At 38.1% G+C, this 24,210-nt stretch overlaps 1 protein-coding gene across 3 annotated transcripts in view; it reads right to left on the reverse strand.

The window, feature by feature from the left end:
• Window positions 1-365: 365 nt before the first annotated feature.
• The window catches only part of LOC116770693 (visual system homeobox 2-like), a 56,810-nt gene continuing 32,965 nt past the window's right edge, over window positions 366-24,210 (reverse strand). For 2 of the 3 annotated variants that reach the window (XM_061520881.1, XM_032662280.2), the window contains 4 exons: window positions 9,875-10,049; window positions 2,138-2,268; window positions 1,883-2,059; window positions 366-1,513 (listed from right to left, as the gene is read on the reverse strand). In XM_061520881.1, coding sequence (XP_061376865.1) covers window positions 1,385-1,513; window positions 1,883-2,059; window positions 2,138-2,268; window positions 9,875-10,049 — 612 coding nt within the window. In that variant the 3' untranslated portion in view covers window positions 366-1,384. The remainder of the gene's footprint in view (window positions 1,514-1,882; window positions 2,060-2,137; window positions 2,269-9,874; window positions 10,050-24,210) is intronic. The other variant, XM_032662281.2, reaches the window with a different exon arrangement.

Here is a 24,210-nt window from a genome sequence, read left to right on the forward strand (position 1 = left end):
TGTTTGTATTATTTCTGACCACTTTTTATCTTTAGAATATTTTAAAAGGTTAAAGGAAAGTCTAGTTTAGTTTTACACATTTCTTTATTCATCGAAATAATGTAACGTATTACGATGACAGTTGACATTACAAAATGTCGGTCTCAATAAATATATTACAATACTATAGATAATGTTAAGTACATGTGTAAGTATTGGTCTTAGACAACGGTAATAATATACAAAATAAGTTTTTTTATTTGCCCATACAACTTTAAACTCAATCGGATGCGGTATATGGCGAATTTAATTTAACAATAATTTGCTTCTATAAACATATAGCTGGTGACGAATTTGTATGTTTTTTACAAAATAAGTCGTTCAGTTTAAAGTTTAGTTGAAGGTTTAAGTGAAGTAATTTCAATCATTAAAATTTCCCTCGTAATATAATAAATTTAAGTTTTTCGTATTATTTCGGAATGTTCAAAACAATATTAGTGCCTTAAACTTAACATTTACAGACGACACCGTTCACAGACAAACAATCCAGTATGGAGTCCAGCGAGGCCTGATAATCTTCGTTGATTCGTTTCGTTATAAAATTTATTTAATACACACATTCTACTTATATCACTATTTCACAAAGTCGTTGACAATTCATTACTTAATTAATTGTTATTTGAAAGAATTATTTACAACATATATAATATCGAAATTCAAGACAACTTAGTTCATGTTGCGGCGTCCGAGCTGATTTCTACTGATTGTATTTTTTTTTTAACAATAGAGAGAGTTGTCTTTAGAGCCAGTTTTCATTATTATTATTAAACTTGGGTTTCAATATATTAAGTATGTACTTATTTTATATTACATAACTAAATTTACATTCCATATAATATATTTCAGCCAGTAATGTAAGTATAATTTTATTTATCTTAAGAATATTTAGCGTCAATGCTATACAATTAATTTATACAATTTATAATAAAAATATATTGTACAACAGAGTCGCTCATTAAAGTTTACAGAGAAAAACGAATTTTGATTCGCTCTTCGAACATGAACCGATAAGACACAATAATTTTCTTAGGCATCCAACATTTACAATATACTTAAGAGTTATTTAGTACCGATTATTTTTAAAGAATCTATTCGATTTAAAGTCTTAATCACTTACGACATATCTATAAGTTTCATAGAGGATAGTCACAACTATAGCCGGGCGAACTTTATACAATTCTAACACAACAGCTAAACGGATAAATACTTAACTAAGGGTATTGCACGAAAAACTGGGGATCGTCGGATACTTGTACAATGTACATAATTACACTCGAGTGATAGTTCCGGTAGTAGGCACTACATACATGACAGCTGACAGTTGACATTTGACAGGTGTCACAAGTCAGTAGAGGCGTGCGTCGAGGGGCGGAGGCTCGGTGCCGACGTCGATGTCGTTGGGGCCGTCGTCGTCGACCGGCGCGCCCGCGCTGCCCGCTCGCTGGAGACCGCGCACCTGCAAGTGGAAATAGTCCTGGAAATTAAACGTCGGACTTTCGTTAGTTTTCTTCGTAGTGGTTCTTATATATAATAACACTTATAACAAGATAATAGCAATAGCAATAAATCGGGATTTTAATATCTACATCGATGTATGGGGCTGATAAAGTCTGTGTTAACAACTTGGGATGTCTTAGGTTTTCTAACGAGACAGATAAATTTATATAATAGAAGTATCCAGATGGGGATCGAACCCAGAATACAGATACCGTCTAATATAGCACTACAACAAACATTCATTATTATTATACGACTCGATCACTTCTTTTTTCCACATGTATAGTCAAATATATGTAATAACGGAAGAGATCCAAGTTAATTAGCTTGTAAACAAAACAATTACCTGGAGTAACAAGTTGTTGGACAGTAGCCTGGCCTGGTGTTCCTGTGCCTTGGCCCGGAGACAGGCGATGCTGTTGTTGCGGAAGGCTTCAGGATCGTCGTAGAGGGGAGGCTCTGGGGACGCGCGGCCCTTCGCAGACGACGACGCGGTCGTGCTGCTGCCCGGAGAACTCTGGGCCTGAGGACGGTTTACACGTTATAGTCCCCTCTACATAAATGATGCTGCAGTCCATGGAGGTAGCGGGTAGATAGATACCTGGGTCTCGTGATGATCATGTGGGTGCGGGGAGGCGGAGGGCGCGCGGTCGGCCTCCGCCTCGGACCCCTCGCGCTCCGACCCTGACTCCTTGAGGTGTTGGGCCGCCTCCAGCGACTTGCGGTGCATGCCTGCACACAGAGGACTCCGTATAGCTTGTATACGAGAAATTCATTTATGTGACCGTCCATCATGAAGGAGATATCAAACTGTACAGTAACAAAGCAATAGCGAAGCAAAAACAAGCAGGGCCAAACAATTATTGATATATTAGGTGTGCACTTTACTGTGAAACAACGATGTCAGACGCGTCCGGTGCTTGTGTAATTCAAGTTATTATATTAAACCATCGTCGCATTCTAAGGTGCCGTCCTTGAGTTTGTTAAAATCTTTATATGAAAAGCCTTCAATCTACTCTGGAGGGCGACGGTCCCCTTTAATTGATATGATGTTTATAATATTCAAGTTCATTGTCTATTCTATCGTCATTAAACTCGATGGACAATAGACGTCGCTCCATCTCATTGTCTCGTCCCGCTTATTTCGACATGTTTATATATTTGTGTATTTTTTTCTCAGCAGCCGTTTTAATGTTTAGTTGCGGTCACATGCATATATAAATTGTTTGTTGAATTGTCAATAAAGTTAGATGCTATTTTAATCAGATGCTATTTTATACATATTGGCTTAATTTTATGTTCTTAATATAAATATTTATCAACATACATAGTCGTGTATATTTTTGACATGTAATTAACTAAAGTTTGTATGACTTTGACATTTTAGAAGACTCCCCTTTGAATGTTATGTATATATGTTATGCATTGAATGCTACCATACAATAACGTCATCATGTTCAAAAATCGTCATCATCATCATGTCATGGGATGTCACGACAGAAGTGCTTCTGTGGATCTCAACCAGACCTTATTATTCGTTAAATACTCGTTTAAAACTTATTTTAAGACATTGAAATCATTTATTTTGTACTGATTCGGTAACGTTCACACACGTTTTTTTAAAAGAACGCTTTGAATTTCAAAGATTTTTCATATTAAAATAAATTATTATAGTCCCATAGTCTTCAAGGTATTGCCATATCAACCGAGTGTCAATTTTTTGGGTTCTCGATTTTAATATTTCTGGGTAATGTTTTTGTTGCCTTCTACCGTATTCTTTTCTCATACGAACTTTCTCTTTGTTTGTAATTTAGTTTCTAAACTCGTCTATTGATCAATTTTTTCACTCTTTACTATCTCACAGTAAATTAAGGATTGAGATAGGTAATTGGCACGAAATAAATGACGAACCGACGTGAAAAGGATCATGACAAACTTCGACAAATATATTGTTTTAAAAATAGTTTGCATATTTTTATATAAAACATTAATTTTCGTAAGGTCTGTAACTAACTCCGACTAGCGTCTCTCTTTTTCCTTACTTGCTCATTTTTAAAGTTACTAAATTAATTGTTTTTCATACATATATGTTTAAAGGTTTCAACTTTCTAGACTCTGAGTAATTCAAGTAATATAATAAAAATAATTTAAAAGGCTTGCTATTTATGTTAATACGTTATTCTTGTATAGTGTTTATATCATTACTAAGACGACACTCGCTAGTTTGTTGTTCGTTTCCAGCCAGGCCCTTATCTATCCCTTTCTCGAGTTTTTACATTGTGTTGTTGATTTCATATAAAGATAGTGGCTTTTCTTATTTCTTCCAAAGGGTGAACCTTCTCTGTCTCGTTAACAACGACCCGGAACTCGCTATGATTTGGTTGTATTGTGTCGGTTGTAGATGTATGGAGACTGCCTCAAACAGTTCTGAGATATCGGGTTAGAGAATCAGGTATATTAACTCATTAGTTAAAATACTTATATATATATATATATAAACCTGACAATGTTAAAATATACACCATACAGTTCTTAATGAGAGTACTAGTATGGCGCAGAGTCCGTTCATATTCTGAGAGCTACGAAGTTACTCATGATGTGTTATATATAATAGAGTAATTCCAGTTCCTAACATGCAGTGTCCGAGAAAAACTTTACTTAAATCACTTATTTTGATAATGAAAAATAAAAAAGCTATATTTATAAACAACAAGCAATGAGGAGACGCGCGCGCGCGCGCGTGTGTGTGTGTATGTGTGTGTGTGTGTGTGTATTTTATCAAATTTCTTTGTTTGTGATATGTGAACCTCCGCACGCGTCAGTCATATGACAACATAAATATGTCCATCATCATGTTTAGTTCACTAATGGAGAATTCTATCAAAAGTAATACAAGCTGTCACAGAAACACATCTCAGGTGATAATGAAACATTTCAATAAATATTTTATAAGTGAAACAGATCAATCAATCTACGTATTTGGAGCTAGATCTTTGTCGAGTCGACGACGCCCCATTAGTTTCGTTTTAATATTTTCCGAGCCTTCATTAATAAAACCTTCCGCGTTTTATTAGCGGTGCGATCTCGTGTTCAGTGAGTCACATAATATTTAATTCAGACCATGAATTTATTAGCGAGTGTCATGACTCCAGGCTCCAAGCTTCGGCCGTGTGTGTCGCGTTGTTTTACGATCAGTTTACGAGCTGCTGGCACAACTCACCAGAACCAGGGGTTGCGGGACGGCTGAGGAGAACACGACACACAACAACAAACAGTGAAATTAATATATACCTACATCATATACAACAATAAGGTTGTTATTATTTTAATTGTTAACAGATGTTGTATGTATGTGTGTAGCGGGTGACCTCTCGCGCTGGGTCGATAGATACGGTTGATTTGCATGAGGTCCCCGAGGGTCAAGGGTCGAGTCACTGAAGTCGCCGCAGGAGGTTTAGTTTCTATAGACTCTCTAACTTTATAATGTGCTACGATCAAAATCTAATAATAAACTTACTAAATATATTTATACTTTTATTTAATTACTTAATGTATGTTAGTTTCCGTCAAGATATATACTGAACATGTCGTATCTCTGCAGTTCCTTGTTCGTAGCGAATCTACGTCGTAGTGGGTCTACGTCGTAGCTCGCGTTAAATTAATTCGATGTATCGGAGACTGTGATCAGAGTGTTCCCGGGTGCGGCGGCGGGCGGATTGCCTCCTCGATGGATGTCAAAGAAGCCTGTCATTAAAATGGCTTTCAAACTCACATCCTTTTAGTGAATAATTCTGTGCAACAATTCCTAGTGCACTTACAATATCACTCAGAGTAATGGTGATGCCGGCGCCACTTTGTTGCTGCTTCGAAAAAAACGCTCGGTTTCTATCCGGCGGGCTGAACGTTACAACATAACACAGGGAGAACGGCGGGGAAATGTTATATGAAAGGCTGTTTTATAGATCGTTTAAGTTCGATGTTTCTATTATTATAGATTTCAGTTTTATTTTGCTTTTTAAAAGTAATGCAGGTTTTAAAAATATTAAGTGTCGGTCCCCGCGGATCTCATCTAACAAATAGTTTGCTTCACTAAGTTGAATTTTAATTTTTCGAGTTCTAAATTGTAAAGTACCTGAAACGCTCACTTGTGCGAGTGTAAGAAACGCGGCGTTCCGGCCGTCACGTGTGCCGGCGTCCTTACACGGTGGTGTCATTTAGAAAGATAAAAGAGTTATGCTCAAAGCAAGTGTATAATAGGTAGATAATTCAGTAAGGTGCACTTCTGGTGCATTACAATCCATTTGCCGGCTCTCGTCTTTGATGTCTGCGCGAACACTTCCTAGACTCGGCTGGATTGGATAATACATCGGAATACTGTTTACCAACTTATTGTATTGAACGAGGAGGAGAGAGATCGGCCCGCTCGGCTCACTGTGACACGCCACACTCACTCACTCACCGGACACGGCGGCGGACGGACGGCTCGCCTACATCGAACGTTATCATGTTAATACGAAGGTATCATTATTATAATATAGACGAGGGCGCGGCAGGGCGGCGGGTTTGCTGATGAAGGGCTCTCGCTCGCACCGGCCCGGAACAGACGAGCCGGAACGAGATGAGGAACCTTCCCTCGTCCGGAGGAATAGAGGCGATCACACATGACAGTAATATTATAATGTTCATGTATATCGTGAGCTGGTACCGGAGACCACACTCGCGTCCTCACACGTTATATATATGTTCTGTTTCGTATTCCTCAGCTGTTCACTACATCTACACGGATGAATCTTTCAGTCTAAACAAACCTCATCCTAACCGTACTCGCAAACGTTGTGTATTAAGAGCCTTTCCATGCGGATGTTGTTTGTTTGAAGTAGAGACATATTATATTATCATATCGCAGAAACAAAACTTTTTCTGTAAATATAAGTAGTGACGTTGAACGGAACGAGTTGAAACCAGACTTAATAAATACCTCCTACTGCTGTATAGTGCTGGCTTTTATTGTGTTGCTTTTAAATTTTATTTTGAATTATACAAATAACTAAGTTTTTAGAATAAGAAGTAATAATCTGTGATTAAAGTGATTGTCCCGTGACAAATCAATCATAGTAATGTATTATATTTTTAAGAAATGAAAATAATTTACTTAAAAATTCTTATAAAACTTTCATTCCTTTGGCCGGTTCGTATAAGGAATAAAAAACTTAGTTAAATTAATTCAATAAAACAAATCTATAAAATCAACTATTATTGTTATATAAATCACGAACGTCTGATTCTTCTTACAACGACAACAAGTTTATATTAAATATTATCAAATAAACACGTCGTAATAAATCTAAATTGTTACCACTTCTTCGTGGAGAAGAAAGTTCATAGAGCTTGGTATATAAACGAACCAGATTTAGACGACTCAAGAATAAATAACTTAGAAAAGTTACAAAATCCTTATAAAAATAAAACAACTGTTGAGAAATATCTTCGCTTGATGAAAGTCATCGAAAATGTTGCTAACGTTTACAGATTTTAAAATGTCAATGTATTTTGTATCCTTCGTTTGCAGTTATCAGTGACGCTACCCTCGTCGTGAGGTTACTTTTCTTTAACCGAGCTAGAACATCACAAAACGATATTCTCCATTACATCTTTAACCCAGGCTTGTAAGTCATAGTCTGTGTATCGTCCACATATATCCAAATAGAGGTTGTTCAAATTAGTTCAGCTTCTTGTAAGCCTGCTACAGCTGTGTCTGTCCCATGATTACATTATAGTAATACACATCACACAACTCAAAAAATTACTTTGACATCGTCTGTACAAATTGACAGACAATTATATTAAAATGAGGAAGTAATCAACATTATTTTTATTTATTTGATAATAATCAATAACTGATTTTTATTTTTATCCATCTATTTCATAAATATTTTGAAATCAATACATAGGTATATGAAAAGAAAATCTAAATAAAAAGAGATTTGTGCTGAGCCGGTAATGATTGATCTGTATTCAAATAATAGTTTGTTTGTTGCGAATCGTCATTGAAATATATAACTACTCGAGTGTGTGTGATTAAATGTAAACATGAGACTCACTTCACTTCACTAGGCACAGTTTTTGTCTTTGTCTTCTGTAGTTTCATTAAATAAATGTGTGTCAATGTTTTAACTATTTAATTTTTCGTTTTTTCTTTATAAAGCGTTAGTATAAGCTGCTTGAACCGGCTCTTAAACTACCTCCCTGGCCCGTGTCCTCCACACTCTGAACATCGGAAGAGGCAGTGAATATTTGCACCCGTTCAAGATATTTAGATTGAATTGATAAATTAAAAGCTTCAATTAATATTAATATTATTAATATAAATTGTTTCGACGATGATCTTCACGTTCGTTCTGTTCGTTCTGTTCGTTCTGTCACAACAATTCCTATCTATCAACGTTAATGTTCTTAATAAACCAGAGGAATTACCTAAATAAAATCAGAAAGAACGGTAATTGAATAAAAAGGTTTCAATCGGATATAATGAGAGACGTGAAGCGACAGCAAATGTTATGATTGTGCAACTGAGCTGAACTCCGTACAGTGAGGTGGAGTGAAGTGGCCGCGCTCGTGTTCTCGTGCTGAGTATATAATTAATATGTAATAGTGTTTCGTTTAGATGTCGTTTGTCGGTTGTCGGTTGTCGGCCATCTTGTCCCGCCCCGCGCATGCGTCCCCGGGAGGCTGTACGCCGGCTCGTGATTTGCGTTCATACAGCCTTTGTATTAGCCTCTTCATTATATCCCGCCATGCTCACCGTCTCACAGCTTTGTAATCAAGTACCAAATTCGTTTTGGTGCACGCTTCATTAATCTCAATAATATTATAAACATTACAAATCTGATCATTTTTATACATTACTTAACTAATAATCATTTTAACTCGAGATGCAATTGGTTCTTAAGAGTTTTAGAAAAAGGACTGTTCAAAATTGGACGTTTTACTAAATTATATACGGAATATAATATTGATAAATATTGATTATTTTTATTTTAAATACGAGTCTTATACATTGAAAACTTTTAGTTCCTATAAACTATTTACGAAATTCTTTACCGTCCAATAACTTAAAAGTCTTCGGACCCTCTGAGGAAAAAAGGTCTCGACCAATATGAGAATCTGAATGAACGTCTTTCTAGTTGACGACGCGAGACCTCGACGCGGGCATACTCCGAATGAAGCATTTGATAGTGAGGTGCTGGTGACACATGGAGCTGTTCTGATGATGAGAGCTAGTCACCTTCCACATAAGGGGTTACTGTGATAGAGGCGGTGCTGATTTTGTTCGAGTCTGAGGCTAATTAGTTCTTTAATGAATGAAAGACTCACCGGGCGGCGAGCATTCGGGCCGACGCTACGGGCGCCCCGCTCCTCTCGACTCTTGAACAAAACCATCACGTGAGAACACCCACTTATAAGGAAGGTGACAGAACGCGGCAAAACTACTCGTACGAATACAACAAAGAGATTCTTAGAGACCGCTGTTAGTCACCGAACATTTAAGATCCACATACGGGTATCTAAATTAAAGCACAACGTCAGCTATAGTGTATGAAAGGCGAGCTGTTCTTATGAAGCATGTTTGGAACTGTTTTGAAACAAGCTGTTGCAGTGAAGTCTTCAGCTGATTACTACAACATTTCAATGATAGATGACGGAAACTAAAATAAAGTATATATAAAGAAGCGAAAACGAAACTAAAGAGTATAAAATGATCTTAGATAAGACCTGTGTCGCCTTTGATATAAGCGTCAGGCTTATAATGACATAAAAGAATTAAAAATACAACGAGATATTTGTTCAATAATAATTCCTTTAAATAAATAATAATAATTTCAAATTTCAAGTGAGCGAGAGATAATTAATAAGGATGTTACGTTTATTTTAAGAAACGAAACTAAATCTATTTCAGATATAGGCAGAACTCAGGACTAATGAGATAAGAACAATGTTAATTTCATTAATGAGACAATTATGTTTAATTAAAGTTATGTTTAAAACTAACTGTCTGATTACTAACTATGTTATGTATTGAATTCATTAAGTAGACTTTTCACTAAACTGTTTAAAAATAAACGGATGTAGAGCACTTTGTCTTAAAAAATAGGATGAAATAATCGTATGACCTTAAAATTATGACAGCAAAATTTGATCGATAATGAAACAGCAGGCGGAGAGATGAGAAGAAGATGACAAGGGTATAAAGCAAAATAAAATCATGCAAAGCATTGTGAGAGGTGGCGCGAGCTGGTCCATGAAGCAGCATCTATGATAAGTAAGGAAAGCTTCTCACCGAGCAGCCAGGGTGCCACGTTGTCGTTCTCTTTAGCGCTCTTGAGGATCGTCTCCGGTAGCGGCAGCGAGTGTCGCACCATGGCCCCGTAAAGCCCGTACTCTGCCATGATGGTGGACCGTCCCCAACACTTCTCCGTCTTCCGCCACTTCGCTCGACGGTTTTGGAACCAAACCTGTGGGGTCAATTGTATCTTTAGCTTGTGCCGTGAATATTGTCACTTATATTCCACACGAGTGACAAATATAACGAAAATAAGTCGAATGTTAATGAGGACGTCAACTGATAAGTGAATGTTAAAGTTTTTAATTAAAAAGCGTGGAATGGAGCCCACGTCCGCGGCGGTTCATACTAGGCGGTTCACAACGCAAATAGCGATTGGTAATTGAAAGCGGCACAGACACCGCGCTCTCGCCACGAATATAAAACAAACCAATTAGAAGCACAATGCCGACAGAATCAATTTTCAAAATTTGGGAGCAGCCTGTGTGTCTTGTCAGGGCTGGCACTCACTTTATACTGAACACTCGTTACATTATAACTTAACACTGCACACACTGTACAGTCACTATATATATTAATCTCTACAAAATCCGTAACCATTTTCTTTATAACATAATAAATGCTCGGCGATGGCCTCCGTAATGAACCCACTGTAACTTTATTTGTCGTTGTTCAACCCTAGCGAGCCGCCTCTACCAAACAGTTAATTTCTAATTAAATTTGTTAATTAAACTCGATCCAAGCTCTCTGCGCAAATTAATACTCCGTCCTACAATACTCGCAGACTACCGCTACCAGCTACCCCGTACCCTCTACCCTCTACCCGCTACCCGTTACCCTGTACCCTGAGCGTACTACCTCGTGTCCGCCGCCCCCGACTCTACACATGCTCAGGTGTCAATGTTGCTGTGGGCACGTTACCTTAACGTTACGCTCCTCGCATTATGCGTCGTTTAAATTATAATATAATTTATATATAATTGTTGATATATAACTTCGTATTTTATAAAAAGTATAATGCAAGAGAAGCTTTAAGGTTCAATATTTCTTAGGTCTTCTTTATTACTCCTTTTGGTTGTATTACTTATTCTAAGTAATAATTCATTTTTATGGCAGAACTGTTATTTTTCCTGTAGGTACATTTCAATGTAAACAGTTACTTAACATAATTGTACAACGATTGATTAGTCGTCGCTACCTTTTATATTTTACTTCTTACATTTCTTCAATCTCGTTCAGTGTCCTTCCATCCCAATCCGCCTCCTCATCCCGTGTCCTAATCCTATCCCGCGGTCCACTATATTGATTGTTCCTTGCTCCGTGTTGACACCGGGCTCTATTATCGCTGGATCTCCTCTGTCCACTGATGAGATAACAATCTCGGCGCTCGTCACACTGAACGATTCAATCGTCTTTATAAAGCTCCCCGGAGATCTCCGGAGAGCTTCATGAGACAACGATAAGGATGAGTCAGTTATAGGATGTAGTGGAACTTGTGTCTGACAATAGTACATGTAACGATGTGAACGGAGTCAGATAATTAAAATAGCTCACATACCTCATCCATCTAGGACAGGATGTAATTGGCACTTATAGCTTTGTACGAGTTTACTGATTAACATGGAAGCAGGGAGCCTCCTGTAATTGTTAATTTGGCAACACATTCGGCCGCTTTAATGACGCGTGGAGTTCGTAGCGGCCGTAGGGAACCCGTAGCGACCGTAGCTGTCGTAGCGGCCGTAGCTCCCGAGCGAGGGAATTACTCTACCCGACAATTTATTACTCGTATGTGACAATAGCCAGCCGGGTCTGAGCTCCGACAGCTCGAAAAGCGTGTAAGGTGTCGACGGAATGGCGGGTCACGGTAGACTGGACGCATTAGTATAAGGGTCGTATTTGTAACGCTCGCAAAACAATTCGTCGGGTGGCCGTAGTGTGGCAGCGCACGACGAGCATCGAGAAACGGAATTGACTTAGATAATGACTCATTTTATAACAAAACAAGCCGCGTTATAACGGACAGGGGCTCGTTAATGTCTTAGATAAGTCACTTTAAGACTTTGAACTCTCTTGACTGATTTAAAAGGAACGTCGACCGACTACCCACAGCAGCTGAGCACTTGAAAGTTACGAAATAAATTAAACAAACCAGTGCTGAGAGTAAATCTCCAGTAAGCGGTGTTAAGTGGGAGAGTAGCACTTCCCGGCATCTAATCTGAGAGTAAAGGGATGAGAGAACAATCGAAGGTCCCCCGAGGCCCCAACCGGCCCCATCGGACCCCGCGGACCCCAGAACATGCTATGATCTATTAAACATTAACACTATGGTGATGGTAATTGATTAATATTGTTTGTTTTGGGGGACGTCGTTGTGTAATGTGATTAGATTAACTCAACCAAATTTGTTGTCGCATAATGTACGTCACTCTTAACGTTTTCTATGTTTGTTTGTTAAATATTAACTGTGAGGCAGATTGTTTTATAACCAACATTTCGATATTTCAACAATGTAATTTGCTTTTTCAATATAATATGTACATAACATCACATATATCTGCAGCTGACCTACACTGATAGAAGCGCCCAAACGCAATCCGTATTGTTAACGGCCCTACGCTCGTGGAGTAATGAAGTCACAAACTTTGGGAAAAAAGCAAAAAAGGTGAACTCGATTGATAGATTAACCCGTTACAAATGAAACGAATGGACCGGCCTCCGGCAGCCAGGATTGTGACGCTTCACGGTCACAGTCAGTAGTCCGCTAACAACGCCCGAGAACTCGGCGACTTCATTAAAGGGAGTCAAGTCAGGCCGGTGACAGTTTAAATAAGGCGACTGAACTCACAAAGACTTTCTTATTTACGGAGTGCATAATTTCATTTCTTCGCCGTCTCTGAGTGTAGTAGTTGTGTTCGGGGGCGTGCCGACCAATCGTGTGCAGGCCTCGCTAAATAGAGTTGCGATCGAGTCTGTTCCCAATTTGGCGGCAATTTGCGGTACAATGATGCACGGACGCCTCGCCCGTACGCTCTTAACAGGTTATTATTCAATTTAGGGTGCGTCGGACACATTTTGATTACTTAATAAGTTAATATGCGCTTCTGGCGACACATTGACGATCGCCTTTTAACTATGCTCGGGAGGCGTGTTCCGGCCTGTACCCGTGTAACTCCTGCTTGATCGTTAAAGGGTTCACGACAGTCGAGAATATAACGTTATACAACTATTATATTAAATCAACTCACGGAATGTCATGTCCGGCGAGAGACTGAGACCAAAAGAGTATTTAAATGAATATCTGATGTATAGACGTGAACAACACCTTACGAGTTATTCCTTATCTGTAACGTCATGTGGATAGTAAGTTATATATATTTTTTTATAAATAAGTTTGAATTTTTTTGTAATCCTTGAAATTTTTCCTGGTTGTCGGTTCTGTTGAGGATCCAAGACTTCCACATTCTCTGCAGCAGGTTATGCTACGCATCCTCATTAATCAATGTTTGTTTGACTCTCTTGCGTCTGGTCTGCTTTCTGGTTATCGATTACAGAGTAACTCAGTAGTACACAGTTACTTAAATTATTTTTAAGTTAAAGCTGGAGTGTATTGATAATATTTTTATTATTTTAGAGATATCGTGTTCGAAAATAATGTTTTAACTGGATGTATGGCATCCCGCATCGGTTTTTATTTATTCGTTTGCATTTCACTTTTGGTATTTTTGAAATCGGCATGTTCTAAATATTGAGTTCGTTAGTAATTCTGAGAGGAGACTCTACTATATTCTAAAAACTAGCAGAGCGAGAGGAAAAGCACTTGGGGATATATTTTGATCCATTACCAAAAACAGGTTCTTTTCAACAATTATTTCTCTTTTTAACATTGGTTAGGGACCTGTAACAGTGATACAACACATGAGTTCCTACAGCGAAGGGCAGGCCATATCATGGACAATCCTAAACTTGCATATAACCTCGATCACTCCAGACTCCTCGACCAGGTGGTCTGTTCTGATGTGTTCAATGAGAGTGTATGTTTGTAGGCACTCTCTACATTATGATACCATCACAACACCTGGTAAATCTTCATTCTAAATCTTTCTTTTATTAACTCGCAGGTTGTGGAATGGCCGGTTTCCAAAAATTCTCTTAGAGAATTATATTATAGCTAAAATATAAGTGTTGAGTTCTATCTTTCATCCGAAAGTCGGGCAATTTCACTGTAAGTCTCATTATCTTGATATGTTACGACAATCAGTTAGAGCTATTCAGTTTATCGGTCCGCTTATATTTATTGGTCATCTTTTATCAAATAAAATATACAAAAATATAAAACCTCTGCTTCTTATTAGTATCTTGCGGATATTGCCTTTTTAAACTGTTATAATTTGAAACAAATGTTCCAATTAATAATAATTCTCCCTCGTCCGTGATCCGACGCTATTCGAGGGAGCCCTCCCTCTGACCGATACAAGCGGTTGAGTTTATACTCAATAACAAGCTTCTGTTCCTCTCCTTCCTGCTCTAATCCAAGTATTAACGTAATAAGATTTGAAATGAAATCTTCTTAAAAATTGTATTGACTGTTCGACGACGTTTTGTTATACAGAGTTTTATAAACGACATGTAGAGCGTTAGACGGTCGAGACTATTAAGGCCAGAACTCATTTAATAACATCGTCCAAATAAGTTCGAGTGATACTCACGGCGAGTAAATATAACGTATCATAGTTAGCGTTGTAATAATAGTTATGGGTTAATGATTGCATGATCGGTGGAAAAGGAAATGTCTAACTCAATTGATATGGAATTTGCGCAAGTCACACGGCACAATGGAGGGTGGTAATGAAAATATGGCGGTAACGAGACTTCCGACACGAGGATAAACAAGACGACGGAATATGGACACGTTGATTGTGGGCCGAGTTAGGGGACACAGGTGAGAAAACTATGTTATGGGACATTAGGAAGTTTTTTCTTCTAAACAGTCGTAGTACTTGAAAAACAAAGAAGCTACTTTCCTGAGGAACCGTCGGGTTCCAAAACTAAGTTCCAGCAAAAAAATTGTTATGATTAAAATATCTCAAAGACCCTATTACTTTCTTGATTAAAATAATATATATTGGTTACCGCTGTCGCTCATGACTTAGTTCCACAGCAGCTGCTATAACTAGGCAACTAGCGAGCGTGAATAAGCGATTTCAGCGATCGCTATAACGGACGAACGGTTTGCCCAATCGGCCTGTAATAGCTATAATATCAGTAATTTGCTGGACGCCAATTGACGTCTAATCAACGAATGCTGTTTGTTTGATGAATTAAAATGAGAGCGCCAAGGAGAATGAAAATAAATTAAAGGAAGGTTTCCTGCATGCGAGATATTTATCATATCGTATCCAGAGTTATTCAAAAGCCCAAATCTCCAAACTTAAACTGATTCATAAACGAATTCATCTCCCTCAATCCGATTACTCGAATGCTTTTTTTAATTGAAGACGCTAGATTAGAACTTCCAATCATATTCGTGAGATCATATTTGGCTTTGCGTCCGCACGTTTTTCCCTCCTTTGATATCATTAACGAGGATTACCGGCTTTGTGGTATTAAACGTTCACTGCATTTGAATAGTACGGCGACTAAATTAATGTTCGGACTTAGTTCATAATCGATAGAAACAATCAATGGCAGCATTAGCATGTAAATATGTTCGTCGGTAGATTGCGTACACGGAATCTAACGATATACAAATAAAGATGTAATTTGTCAATGTGGAGACAATGTGGACGGACAGGAGGAATTCAAACACACACACACACACACGTTGCAGCTCGACGTACAGTGTAGGCAGTAGGCCGGAACACTTGGACAAACATAATCACCTCGTTATTGTCATATTAGACCAATTGGTGTTGCTTGTCTTACATCTGTTTTAATACAAGTCAAAAGCATTAACGATTGTGAAAGACGTGTTGCTTTAGGCCCTTTAGGGGGTCAGCTGACATTTTGATTTTCGGTCTTGTTTATTCATAAAACAAGATGACAAACTGCTTTCGTGGATTCCGTTCAACTAACAGACAAAGAGTGTTACGAGTGTGGTTATTGTTAAGTTTTAATAATATGTATAATTAATATTGAATGAGACAAGTTAAACGCATTGCACGTTAAAGAGGCCACGTGAATGTTGAGTCACTGTGATTTGTGTTTAAGAGGCGAATCATTACATGGCGGCCATTTTATTGTGTCCGCCATCTTGCTGTCACACCTGTCACACCTGTCACACGGTCAATTGCAGCGGAAATTGTGCATTTATGTGAACTAGATGTTTCTTGATTCACTCGCAATTATTATAACGGACAGCTTCGTTCCCATTGCCATCGGTGTTGACGTTATATTGTGTAGGGTGCATGTAATTGATTGTACCTACCTACCTATAAGTGCTACATAGCGCCTGTTTGTATTCCTACCGACCAATATCTCCAATAACTGATTATTATAAACTAGTGTTCAATAACCTAATCAAAAGCACTCAGCCTCACACGCGTTCCTCGAACCTCTCGCTGTCCATAATTACGCATTTATTTTCTTTCAAAACCCCTCTTCAGCCGAGATGCATCCCGTGTCAATCCTTTGTATCGTTCACAATCATTCGATTCGTTTGCATTATCCAGCGACCGTTCTTATCGTAACAAAATAAGATTTAGAATCGAGTTCGTGTTCGTCTTTGAAGTGCAGATGTAAGTTTGTTGTTGTGTAAGGTGCCTACACGCTCATTAGTGTCTTATAAATAATATGGGCCCGTTTATTGTTCGAGTGTTGCAACAATATTAAAATAATAAGACGATAATAAGGCTCTTTGTGTCCCTCGCGTTCAAATATAATATGGAGAGATGTCGACTTCAAAGAGGCGACTCATGTTATGTTGGGTTTTTATGTGGTGGAAGTGATTGGTGGTGATTGGTGGTTCATTTCTTAAGATTTGACTGATTTAATTGATTGATGATAACGGTCGCGATTCTAATTCTATTGTAAAAATAATACGAATAAAAAATGGTCAAACAAGATTTTAAATTGAGATTAAAAGTTTCTTTTTTATATAAAATAAATATTATTTTTATCGGTGTTAATGCCTCGAGTGCTGTCGAAAGCGGCTGAGCACACAGTCTTTACCTGTCCGGGTAATTGGCCGAGGCTTGAGACTGGATCTGTTTGTTCAGGACCGACGGGCCCCCGCCTCAGACAAATGTATTCAATAAAATTATAATAAGATATCTCAACTATTTGGAAGGTATACATTTAAAACGATTTCAACCGACGACACTAGTCCGGCTAACGTTTCTCATTTTAAGTATAATTTAACACATTTAGTAAACAACTACCATCTATCGCGTTTCGCGTCTTCATAAATATAAGATTAGACGGGGCCGGCGGACGCCGAACGCTTCTTGAAACAAATGTGCCGAGTTCGGTAGCGAGTTCCAAGAAAACGTAGACACGTCGGCGGTCGGAGGACGAACAGAACAAAACACAAATCTCTCCGCGGGAGATAATGTACACGTAAATCGATTACTGCCGCCTCGTTATTTACCGACGAGTCGAGCGCCTGTTTGCGACCGAGCCGAGTGCCGACGTTTGCTCGCTCTATTTGCGGGATATTATCCGGATATTGAGGGCCGATTTCCACACGGATTACCCGGCTGACCGACGTTTCCTCATCAGACTGTACCGGAAGAGATTATCTCGACACCTTAATTCATACTATTCAATGTTCACGTTGCATCATTATAATCCCAACCAAATTTTTATTCATGCAAATGATTTATTTTTAAATCTGTCTTTGCTAATGTAAATTGTACCTACAAGTTGGCGTGAAACATTCAATTTAGCCATTTAAAAACGGAACTACCGAAAATGTGTAAAAAGCTAGTCGTTTTGGAGTACGCTCGTTACAACTGGTTAAGGCTATTTATAAGGAAGTTGTTTACGTCAAACGAGACTTCGCCTCTATGGACTGAGACGACGCTTACAAAATTTATAGATGACATTTTGTAATGCTTAGAAAAAGATAAGAAACTGTATAAATACAGTATATTACAAACTTCAATGTACACACGGAGCAATGAGGTCTTCACAGTGAGAGTCTCTTAATTCACTACGTTCTTACAAAAATATATAATTTTACTTTAAATTAATGTAATTATTATCTGTGCACTCATTAAGACAGGTGTGGTGGAGATGTCTGTAACATACATTCTAAAGCAAAGAATTAAAAAATGTATATACTTTTTTTAATAAATCTTTTGCAGTTTTTTTCGTAACTTTACATAAAATCCATAAATCTTGAAAATGTCAAATAATTAAACACTGTAGTTAAACTCTGTTGGTTAAAAACAACTAGTAGCTTACTGTTTCTCATTTATCCAAAAAATATGTTATATTTTTTTTTGTATTAATCATCTAAATAAATCAGGAGTTTTCAAAGAATGTTTGTAAAAATCTCTAATTAATTGTACATTCACAGTTCACACAACAAAACAGAGAAGTGACATTATGATTATGAGTTATGGAATATTTGTAAATATAAATGAAACGTGAAATGTAAAGCCGCGCTAAATCAATTAGTTAATTTAAACGAGGAACGAGGAACGCGGATGTCAAACAAATGTTTTGTGATCACTGTCATTGTACGACTGTAGTTATAACCGTTGTATTGTGTTTTGTCGTATTGTGCCAGCCGCGTGTCTAATCACTGACCGGTATCACAGGCGCGATGATTCAATCCACGCTGTATACGTTTAATGTAACATTCAAAGTGAACACTAGTGATGTAACTAGTATCGCTGCCGCTCCCGCTCCCGCTCCACTTGTAACATATCCAATGTAAGCCGGGCCTTAATGGATCGATTAGTGATTAATTTGTTAATGTCTGTATTGTCCGTCCGCTGGTTCGTTTCTACTAATCTAATGGCGGACGAGCGACGTACCTACTGTTTGTTGTTTCATTTGGTACGAATTAAATTTTGGTGAACCAGCGACACCACGACCAGTGCTACACTACTTATGATGATTTCATCGTATTTTAAATTCGTCTTTATTATCCACCGAACGCCGCCTCATGCTCTGAGCGCTGTCCATGCTCCTGCATCTGGATCTCATCCATTCGTCATGTCAGAGAAAGGTTTCTTGGATCCTCCACCTTAAGTGATTCTTACAAAGTGTCTTTCTCAGCTGTGATGTATGCCGTCTCTCAATTCCTCGAACCGAGCCAAATGTTCCTTGGAGCGTATATTGTTTTGAAACCGTTGGAAACGAATTTTATAAAGTATTTTATTATACGCCGCGCAATAAAATTTATTTTCTGCATTTTGATAGAATCTCTGTCTCTATAAACCGAACATAACGCGAGATGGAAACGACTGTATTTGTAAGACTAGGGTTTAACTCCGGCTATTATCGACGCTTAAAAACTATCCGTTATTATATTAAAGTATAAAGAAGGCTGTTAAAAGTTTCCAGAGGTCGTTATCGGCAAGTCGGCGTCTGAACTAACTCGCTCCGGAGTCCGATTAAAGCGTCTTTAATGTTATTGTTGGAACTTCTGAACTATACTCACAATATTGTGTTGTATAGTCACGTGAGAGGGCGAGAGTGGAATGAAAGTTGTCATTGAAGAAGTAAGTAATCAGTTCAATAGAGTTGTAACCAGTGACACACCGCCGTCGTCGAAGTTCCTCTAATCATTATTTATTGTAGAACGATTCTATTAACTACTTTGGATTGAATCCAAAACGACTAAATAAGAACGGGAGACTATCGACATTAAACGGTTGCAATGTAATCACGGTCGGAGAAGTTTTATTATTTGTTAATATAAATGAATGTCCTTCCGTCCCCTCGACGGCCAGAACGATCCGATTAATTTAATATAGTGGCGCTGTAAGTCTGTCAATAATGCGGACAATAAATAAAGCGAATCCGGAGTCAAACCGGCGACGAGGAGTGAGGAGAGGCTTCCTATCACATTAGTGGACAATCGTGTGTGGTTAAAATGAGCGGAGCAAGTGGCGCAAGGCACAGGCACTTTAGTAGATTGGTCGGTGACGTTCGACGTGGACTTGAGTGACGTCTCCTCAGGATTTGGGAATATTTTGATATTATATAAGTATCAGTAACCTTACTCAATCAAAACCTATTCCGTAGCAACCTTAAAGCTACCTTTAGTTCGCCGCAGCTCGCGGTTTTCCTATCATCGACGTCTGTGGAACTATCCAAGTGTGTTATTGTATTTCTGGCGGGAACCATCTCCATTATGGCGGAGTCGGTTAGTCGATACTGAACGGTAGGTGGAGCTTTGTACTTTACGATACTCTACATGAGGACTTATCGTTTCTTTTATGTTCTAGATAACTTACAATTTGTCCATTGTTCACTTGTTGTTTTAGGATTCATCTAATACACGAACTAGATTATTTGTGTGCAACGATGTAAACGGACCGCTGACTGACCAATATAGGTTTTTGTGTCTTCATAAACAGTAAAATATATATAGACATGTATGTACGTATGTAATCCATTATATATATTCAGGTATGTTTAAAACAGATATTTTTTAAATAATAATTTCTCAAACTTTAAATAATACCACGTAAATGAAAGCGGTATGTATGTATGTATGTATTAGATACATTAAGTGTGTTGCGTTAACATAATCTCCACATTCCCTATATTTTTTTAATAGAGATCGTTTGTAATGAGAGCTTTTCACAAGTGAAGCGAAAAACACGAGCAACAAAAAAACAGTACAATTACAAGATACATGTGAGTAACCAGCGGGGCGGCGGGAACAGACCTCGTTACCCGACACGCGCCAATTACCACGACGAGATGAGCCGAGCCCGCGGCCACCGACCACCACGTGATATGTTATAACCTCATTATAATTATATTAGATCACATTCAACTGATCATGGAAGTATTTCTTTATTTGATAGGACCAAGTTGTAACATTGTTACATTTTTTCTGTAATATTTATTAAATGACATTCGAGTTACTTAAGTAATATTATTTTCGTCTTTTCTCCGATCCAACAATGAATGTAACCGTCTCCATTCACTATAATTATTTCCACTATCCCGTAGTCCCGGAGTCCCCCGCTCCCGGAACACCCCGGAGCCCGAGTCCCCCGCGGGGGGCCTCATCCCTCTAATCCCCCGCTAATGCCACCACTAATGACCGCTCACTCATTGTTACCGTTCCTACCACACATGACTGTTTGTTCGTTTTCAAACTTATTGTTTCTCAGCAGTCAGCAAGTAGACCGACACGGACACTCCACACAGAAACATGCGGAGCTTGAAACCAGGCATTCTTATATTAAATACTATGTTACGAGTTAGGAGTCCTTTGAAATTTATCCTTATTGAGTTCACCCAAACTTACTGGTTGAAGACGACCCTCTGAAACGACGAGATGGAGCCGACACCCGGATACTTGGTAATAGAGATATAGAGAGAAGAAAGAATCGAGTTCATTATAGTAGAAACGACTATGTTTGTTGAGGGAAAGATTTGTTAATTCACAAATGATGTTAAACATGTGTATTGTTTGTTCCATTTATCTGACCAATCTACCAGAGAATAGGGACCACAGGCTTCACAGTCTGAAGCCTATGGTCCGTGGTGTATGGCCTAAGATCCAAAGTCCGTTAATCGTATCAAATATTATTAATGGAGAGTGAACCAGTCGCCGACAGGTCACGGATCCCTTTATAACAATTATGTTTGAAATGATGTCACGTTTTAAAAACGAATTCACGCTACAAACGCTAATGTTACAATTTAATTTGCAACACTTGCCTTTAAAACCATCATAACTCGTATAAAACTGTTCCTTATCTCTCGGTGATAGAGGTCAGTGTTGCTCGAACGCGTCTGTTATTGTTAAACGACCTGTGTTCCGTGTATTCGGTACATTTAGGGGAGCCGACCCTCGAATCTTTTGTCATGATTGTTATAGATAACTGTTTTTAATATAATTTGATAAATTTAAATAAATCATTGTTTTGTACTTCACTTTATTAATGTTATATATTAGTCTGGATTTGTTTTGCTCAGCCGTGAGACGAACGAACGATCGTGAGACATTCGACGAATAATTTTGTACGTCATATTGATGGATTCTCGAATAAATGCGTGCAAGGAAGCATCTGTATCCATTATAAAACATGTTCAATACACACGGAGAGTGTCAGCTTGAAAAACATGTACATAATGTATTAAATGATGCAATATAATATCATCCCCAGAGAACGACGCTCCTCTCAAGATGTACGGGCTAGGGTATATTTGATACAATTATTGACAAAAGACATCTTACTCTGATATGAGAATTACATAGAGTTGGCCGAGCTCTCCAGGATAGTGTTAGTTTCATCATGAATCAACAAACTTGTCAGTAAACGTCAGAACGTTTCACAATAAAAGAAAAACGGTGGAGAGTTTGAATATGGATTATAATGAAGAGTGTTCCCTAACATTTATTAAATACCAAAACAGATAACGGGAGATAAATCATCAGTAATCGGATAAGGGATGCTGCGTGCTGTTCGCTGCTCTTATTAGATTGTCTCGTGTAATGTCCCGTTTTCATTCAATTATCATCTTGTTATGGTTGAGTTTGTGTGTGAACGTTCTTGTATGGGATATTTATTTTATTTATTCAGAACATTATTTCATATGCCTATTTGTTGGATCATTATTCATATTTTAGTAAAATATTTATTTTTATATGTTCGTTTGTTATGTTAAAAAAGTCATCTAATGGGACACAAGTGTAAGATTACGACGATAAAAACATTAGTATACAAATTTAAATGAAACTAATATTTTTCGGATAAACTACGCGTGGTTTATTTTTGTAAAAAACTACATACTCCCGACGTTTCGGTTACTTTTCAGCAACCGTGATCACGGTGACATCTCGTCTGCCCGTGATCACGCGTAGTTTATCCGAAAAATACTAGATTCATTTAAATGAATAAAACTCTCAAAAATATTAGATCTCATTATTAGTATACAAAGTTGTTAGTGGAAAGCGGAAAGCTAGTTTGATAATTGGTTAACTAGAGATCAGCTCACACGATCGATCTAAAGATGAACGCGGGTCGCATCATTACAGATTAATCTAAAAAATGAAATTAATCTATTATAGTAGGTATTATAGAATGAGGAGAGTGGAGAGTGGAGGGCGGGCCGGCGGCCGGTGAGGCGACATACGGGCTTATAATGAAGAGAGCACTTCACACACAAAACGAACGCTCTGCGGCAGATTAACGACCGGCTGTTCATGGATACGTCCATGGTACGTCTGTATGGCTGACTGACTGACTGACTGACAATACTCTCAACATATAGTATGTAGTTTCGATAGTAAACGATGCTCAGGTTAAACTTAACTAACTTCCCTTTACTGTCTTTGTAGGTTCTGCCATAAAGTAGATTGAACAGAGACAATAACTTATTCCAAATCTATCCGTGGATCTTGTCCACACATCTTATCTTAAGCGTCATAGACAAACTAATCGTTACACGACCGAGTCACTTCACGCGCTATATTCATATTATGTTGTTGATTCTGGGTAGCGTGTGACTTGATGGTTGTCGTCACTTCATTAGTGTAATGTTACGTATAAAATCAAATTATACGTTTGTAACTGTAGACGCTGTTCCTTTGTTACTGATAACCGTACCCGGCTACTGACTATAATATGTGTGTGTTACCGTCCCGAAGCACCCGGGAGTCGTTCGGATCGATACGAAGCCTCTCGTAGGCTCTGTCATTGTTTCTGAATGTAATGTTATCATTAGCATCTCTCACACTCACACACACACACTCACACACTCACACACACACGCAACACAACATACACGCCTTCGTTATTAATTATTGATATTCAGAGGTGTAATTATTGTATTAGATCAATATCAGTATAAGTAAGCAATATCCATAAGTACTTATAAAAGATGTTTTTTATGTCTCTCTATGTCTGATGGTAGCCTGGCGGACCTACCTTACAGATGGTAAGTTCAATCTCCGCCAGTTCTGTCCTAATCATGATCAATACCTCGCCTCTCGCTGGTGGGGAGGTACTGTTGGTCGTAATTCCTTAAACAGTGTTGTATAAGATCCAGAGAGTCAGCGCTGTGTTGTGGTATTTCAATTGATATTCGTGTTTATTATTTCGCTGGATTACGGAACAGTAGGCACATTTTTTATAAAATTAATTAATATTTCGTGTATTGTAATACTGAATTAATAAATTATTGTATGTAATTTT

The sequence above is a fragment of the Danaus plexippus genome, chromosome 7 (genome assembly GCF_018135715.1).
Source record: "Danaus plexippus chromosome 7, MEX_DaPlex, whole genome shotgun sequence".
Lineage (NCBI taxonomy): Eukaryota > Metazoa > Arthropoda > Insecta > Lepidoptera > Nymphalidae > Danaus > Danaus plexippus.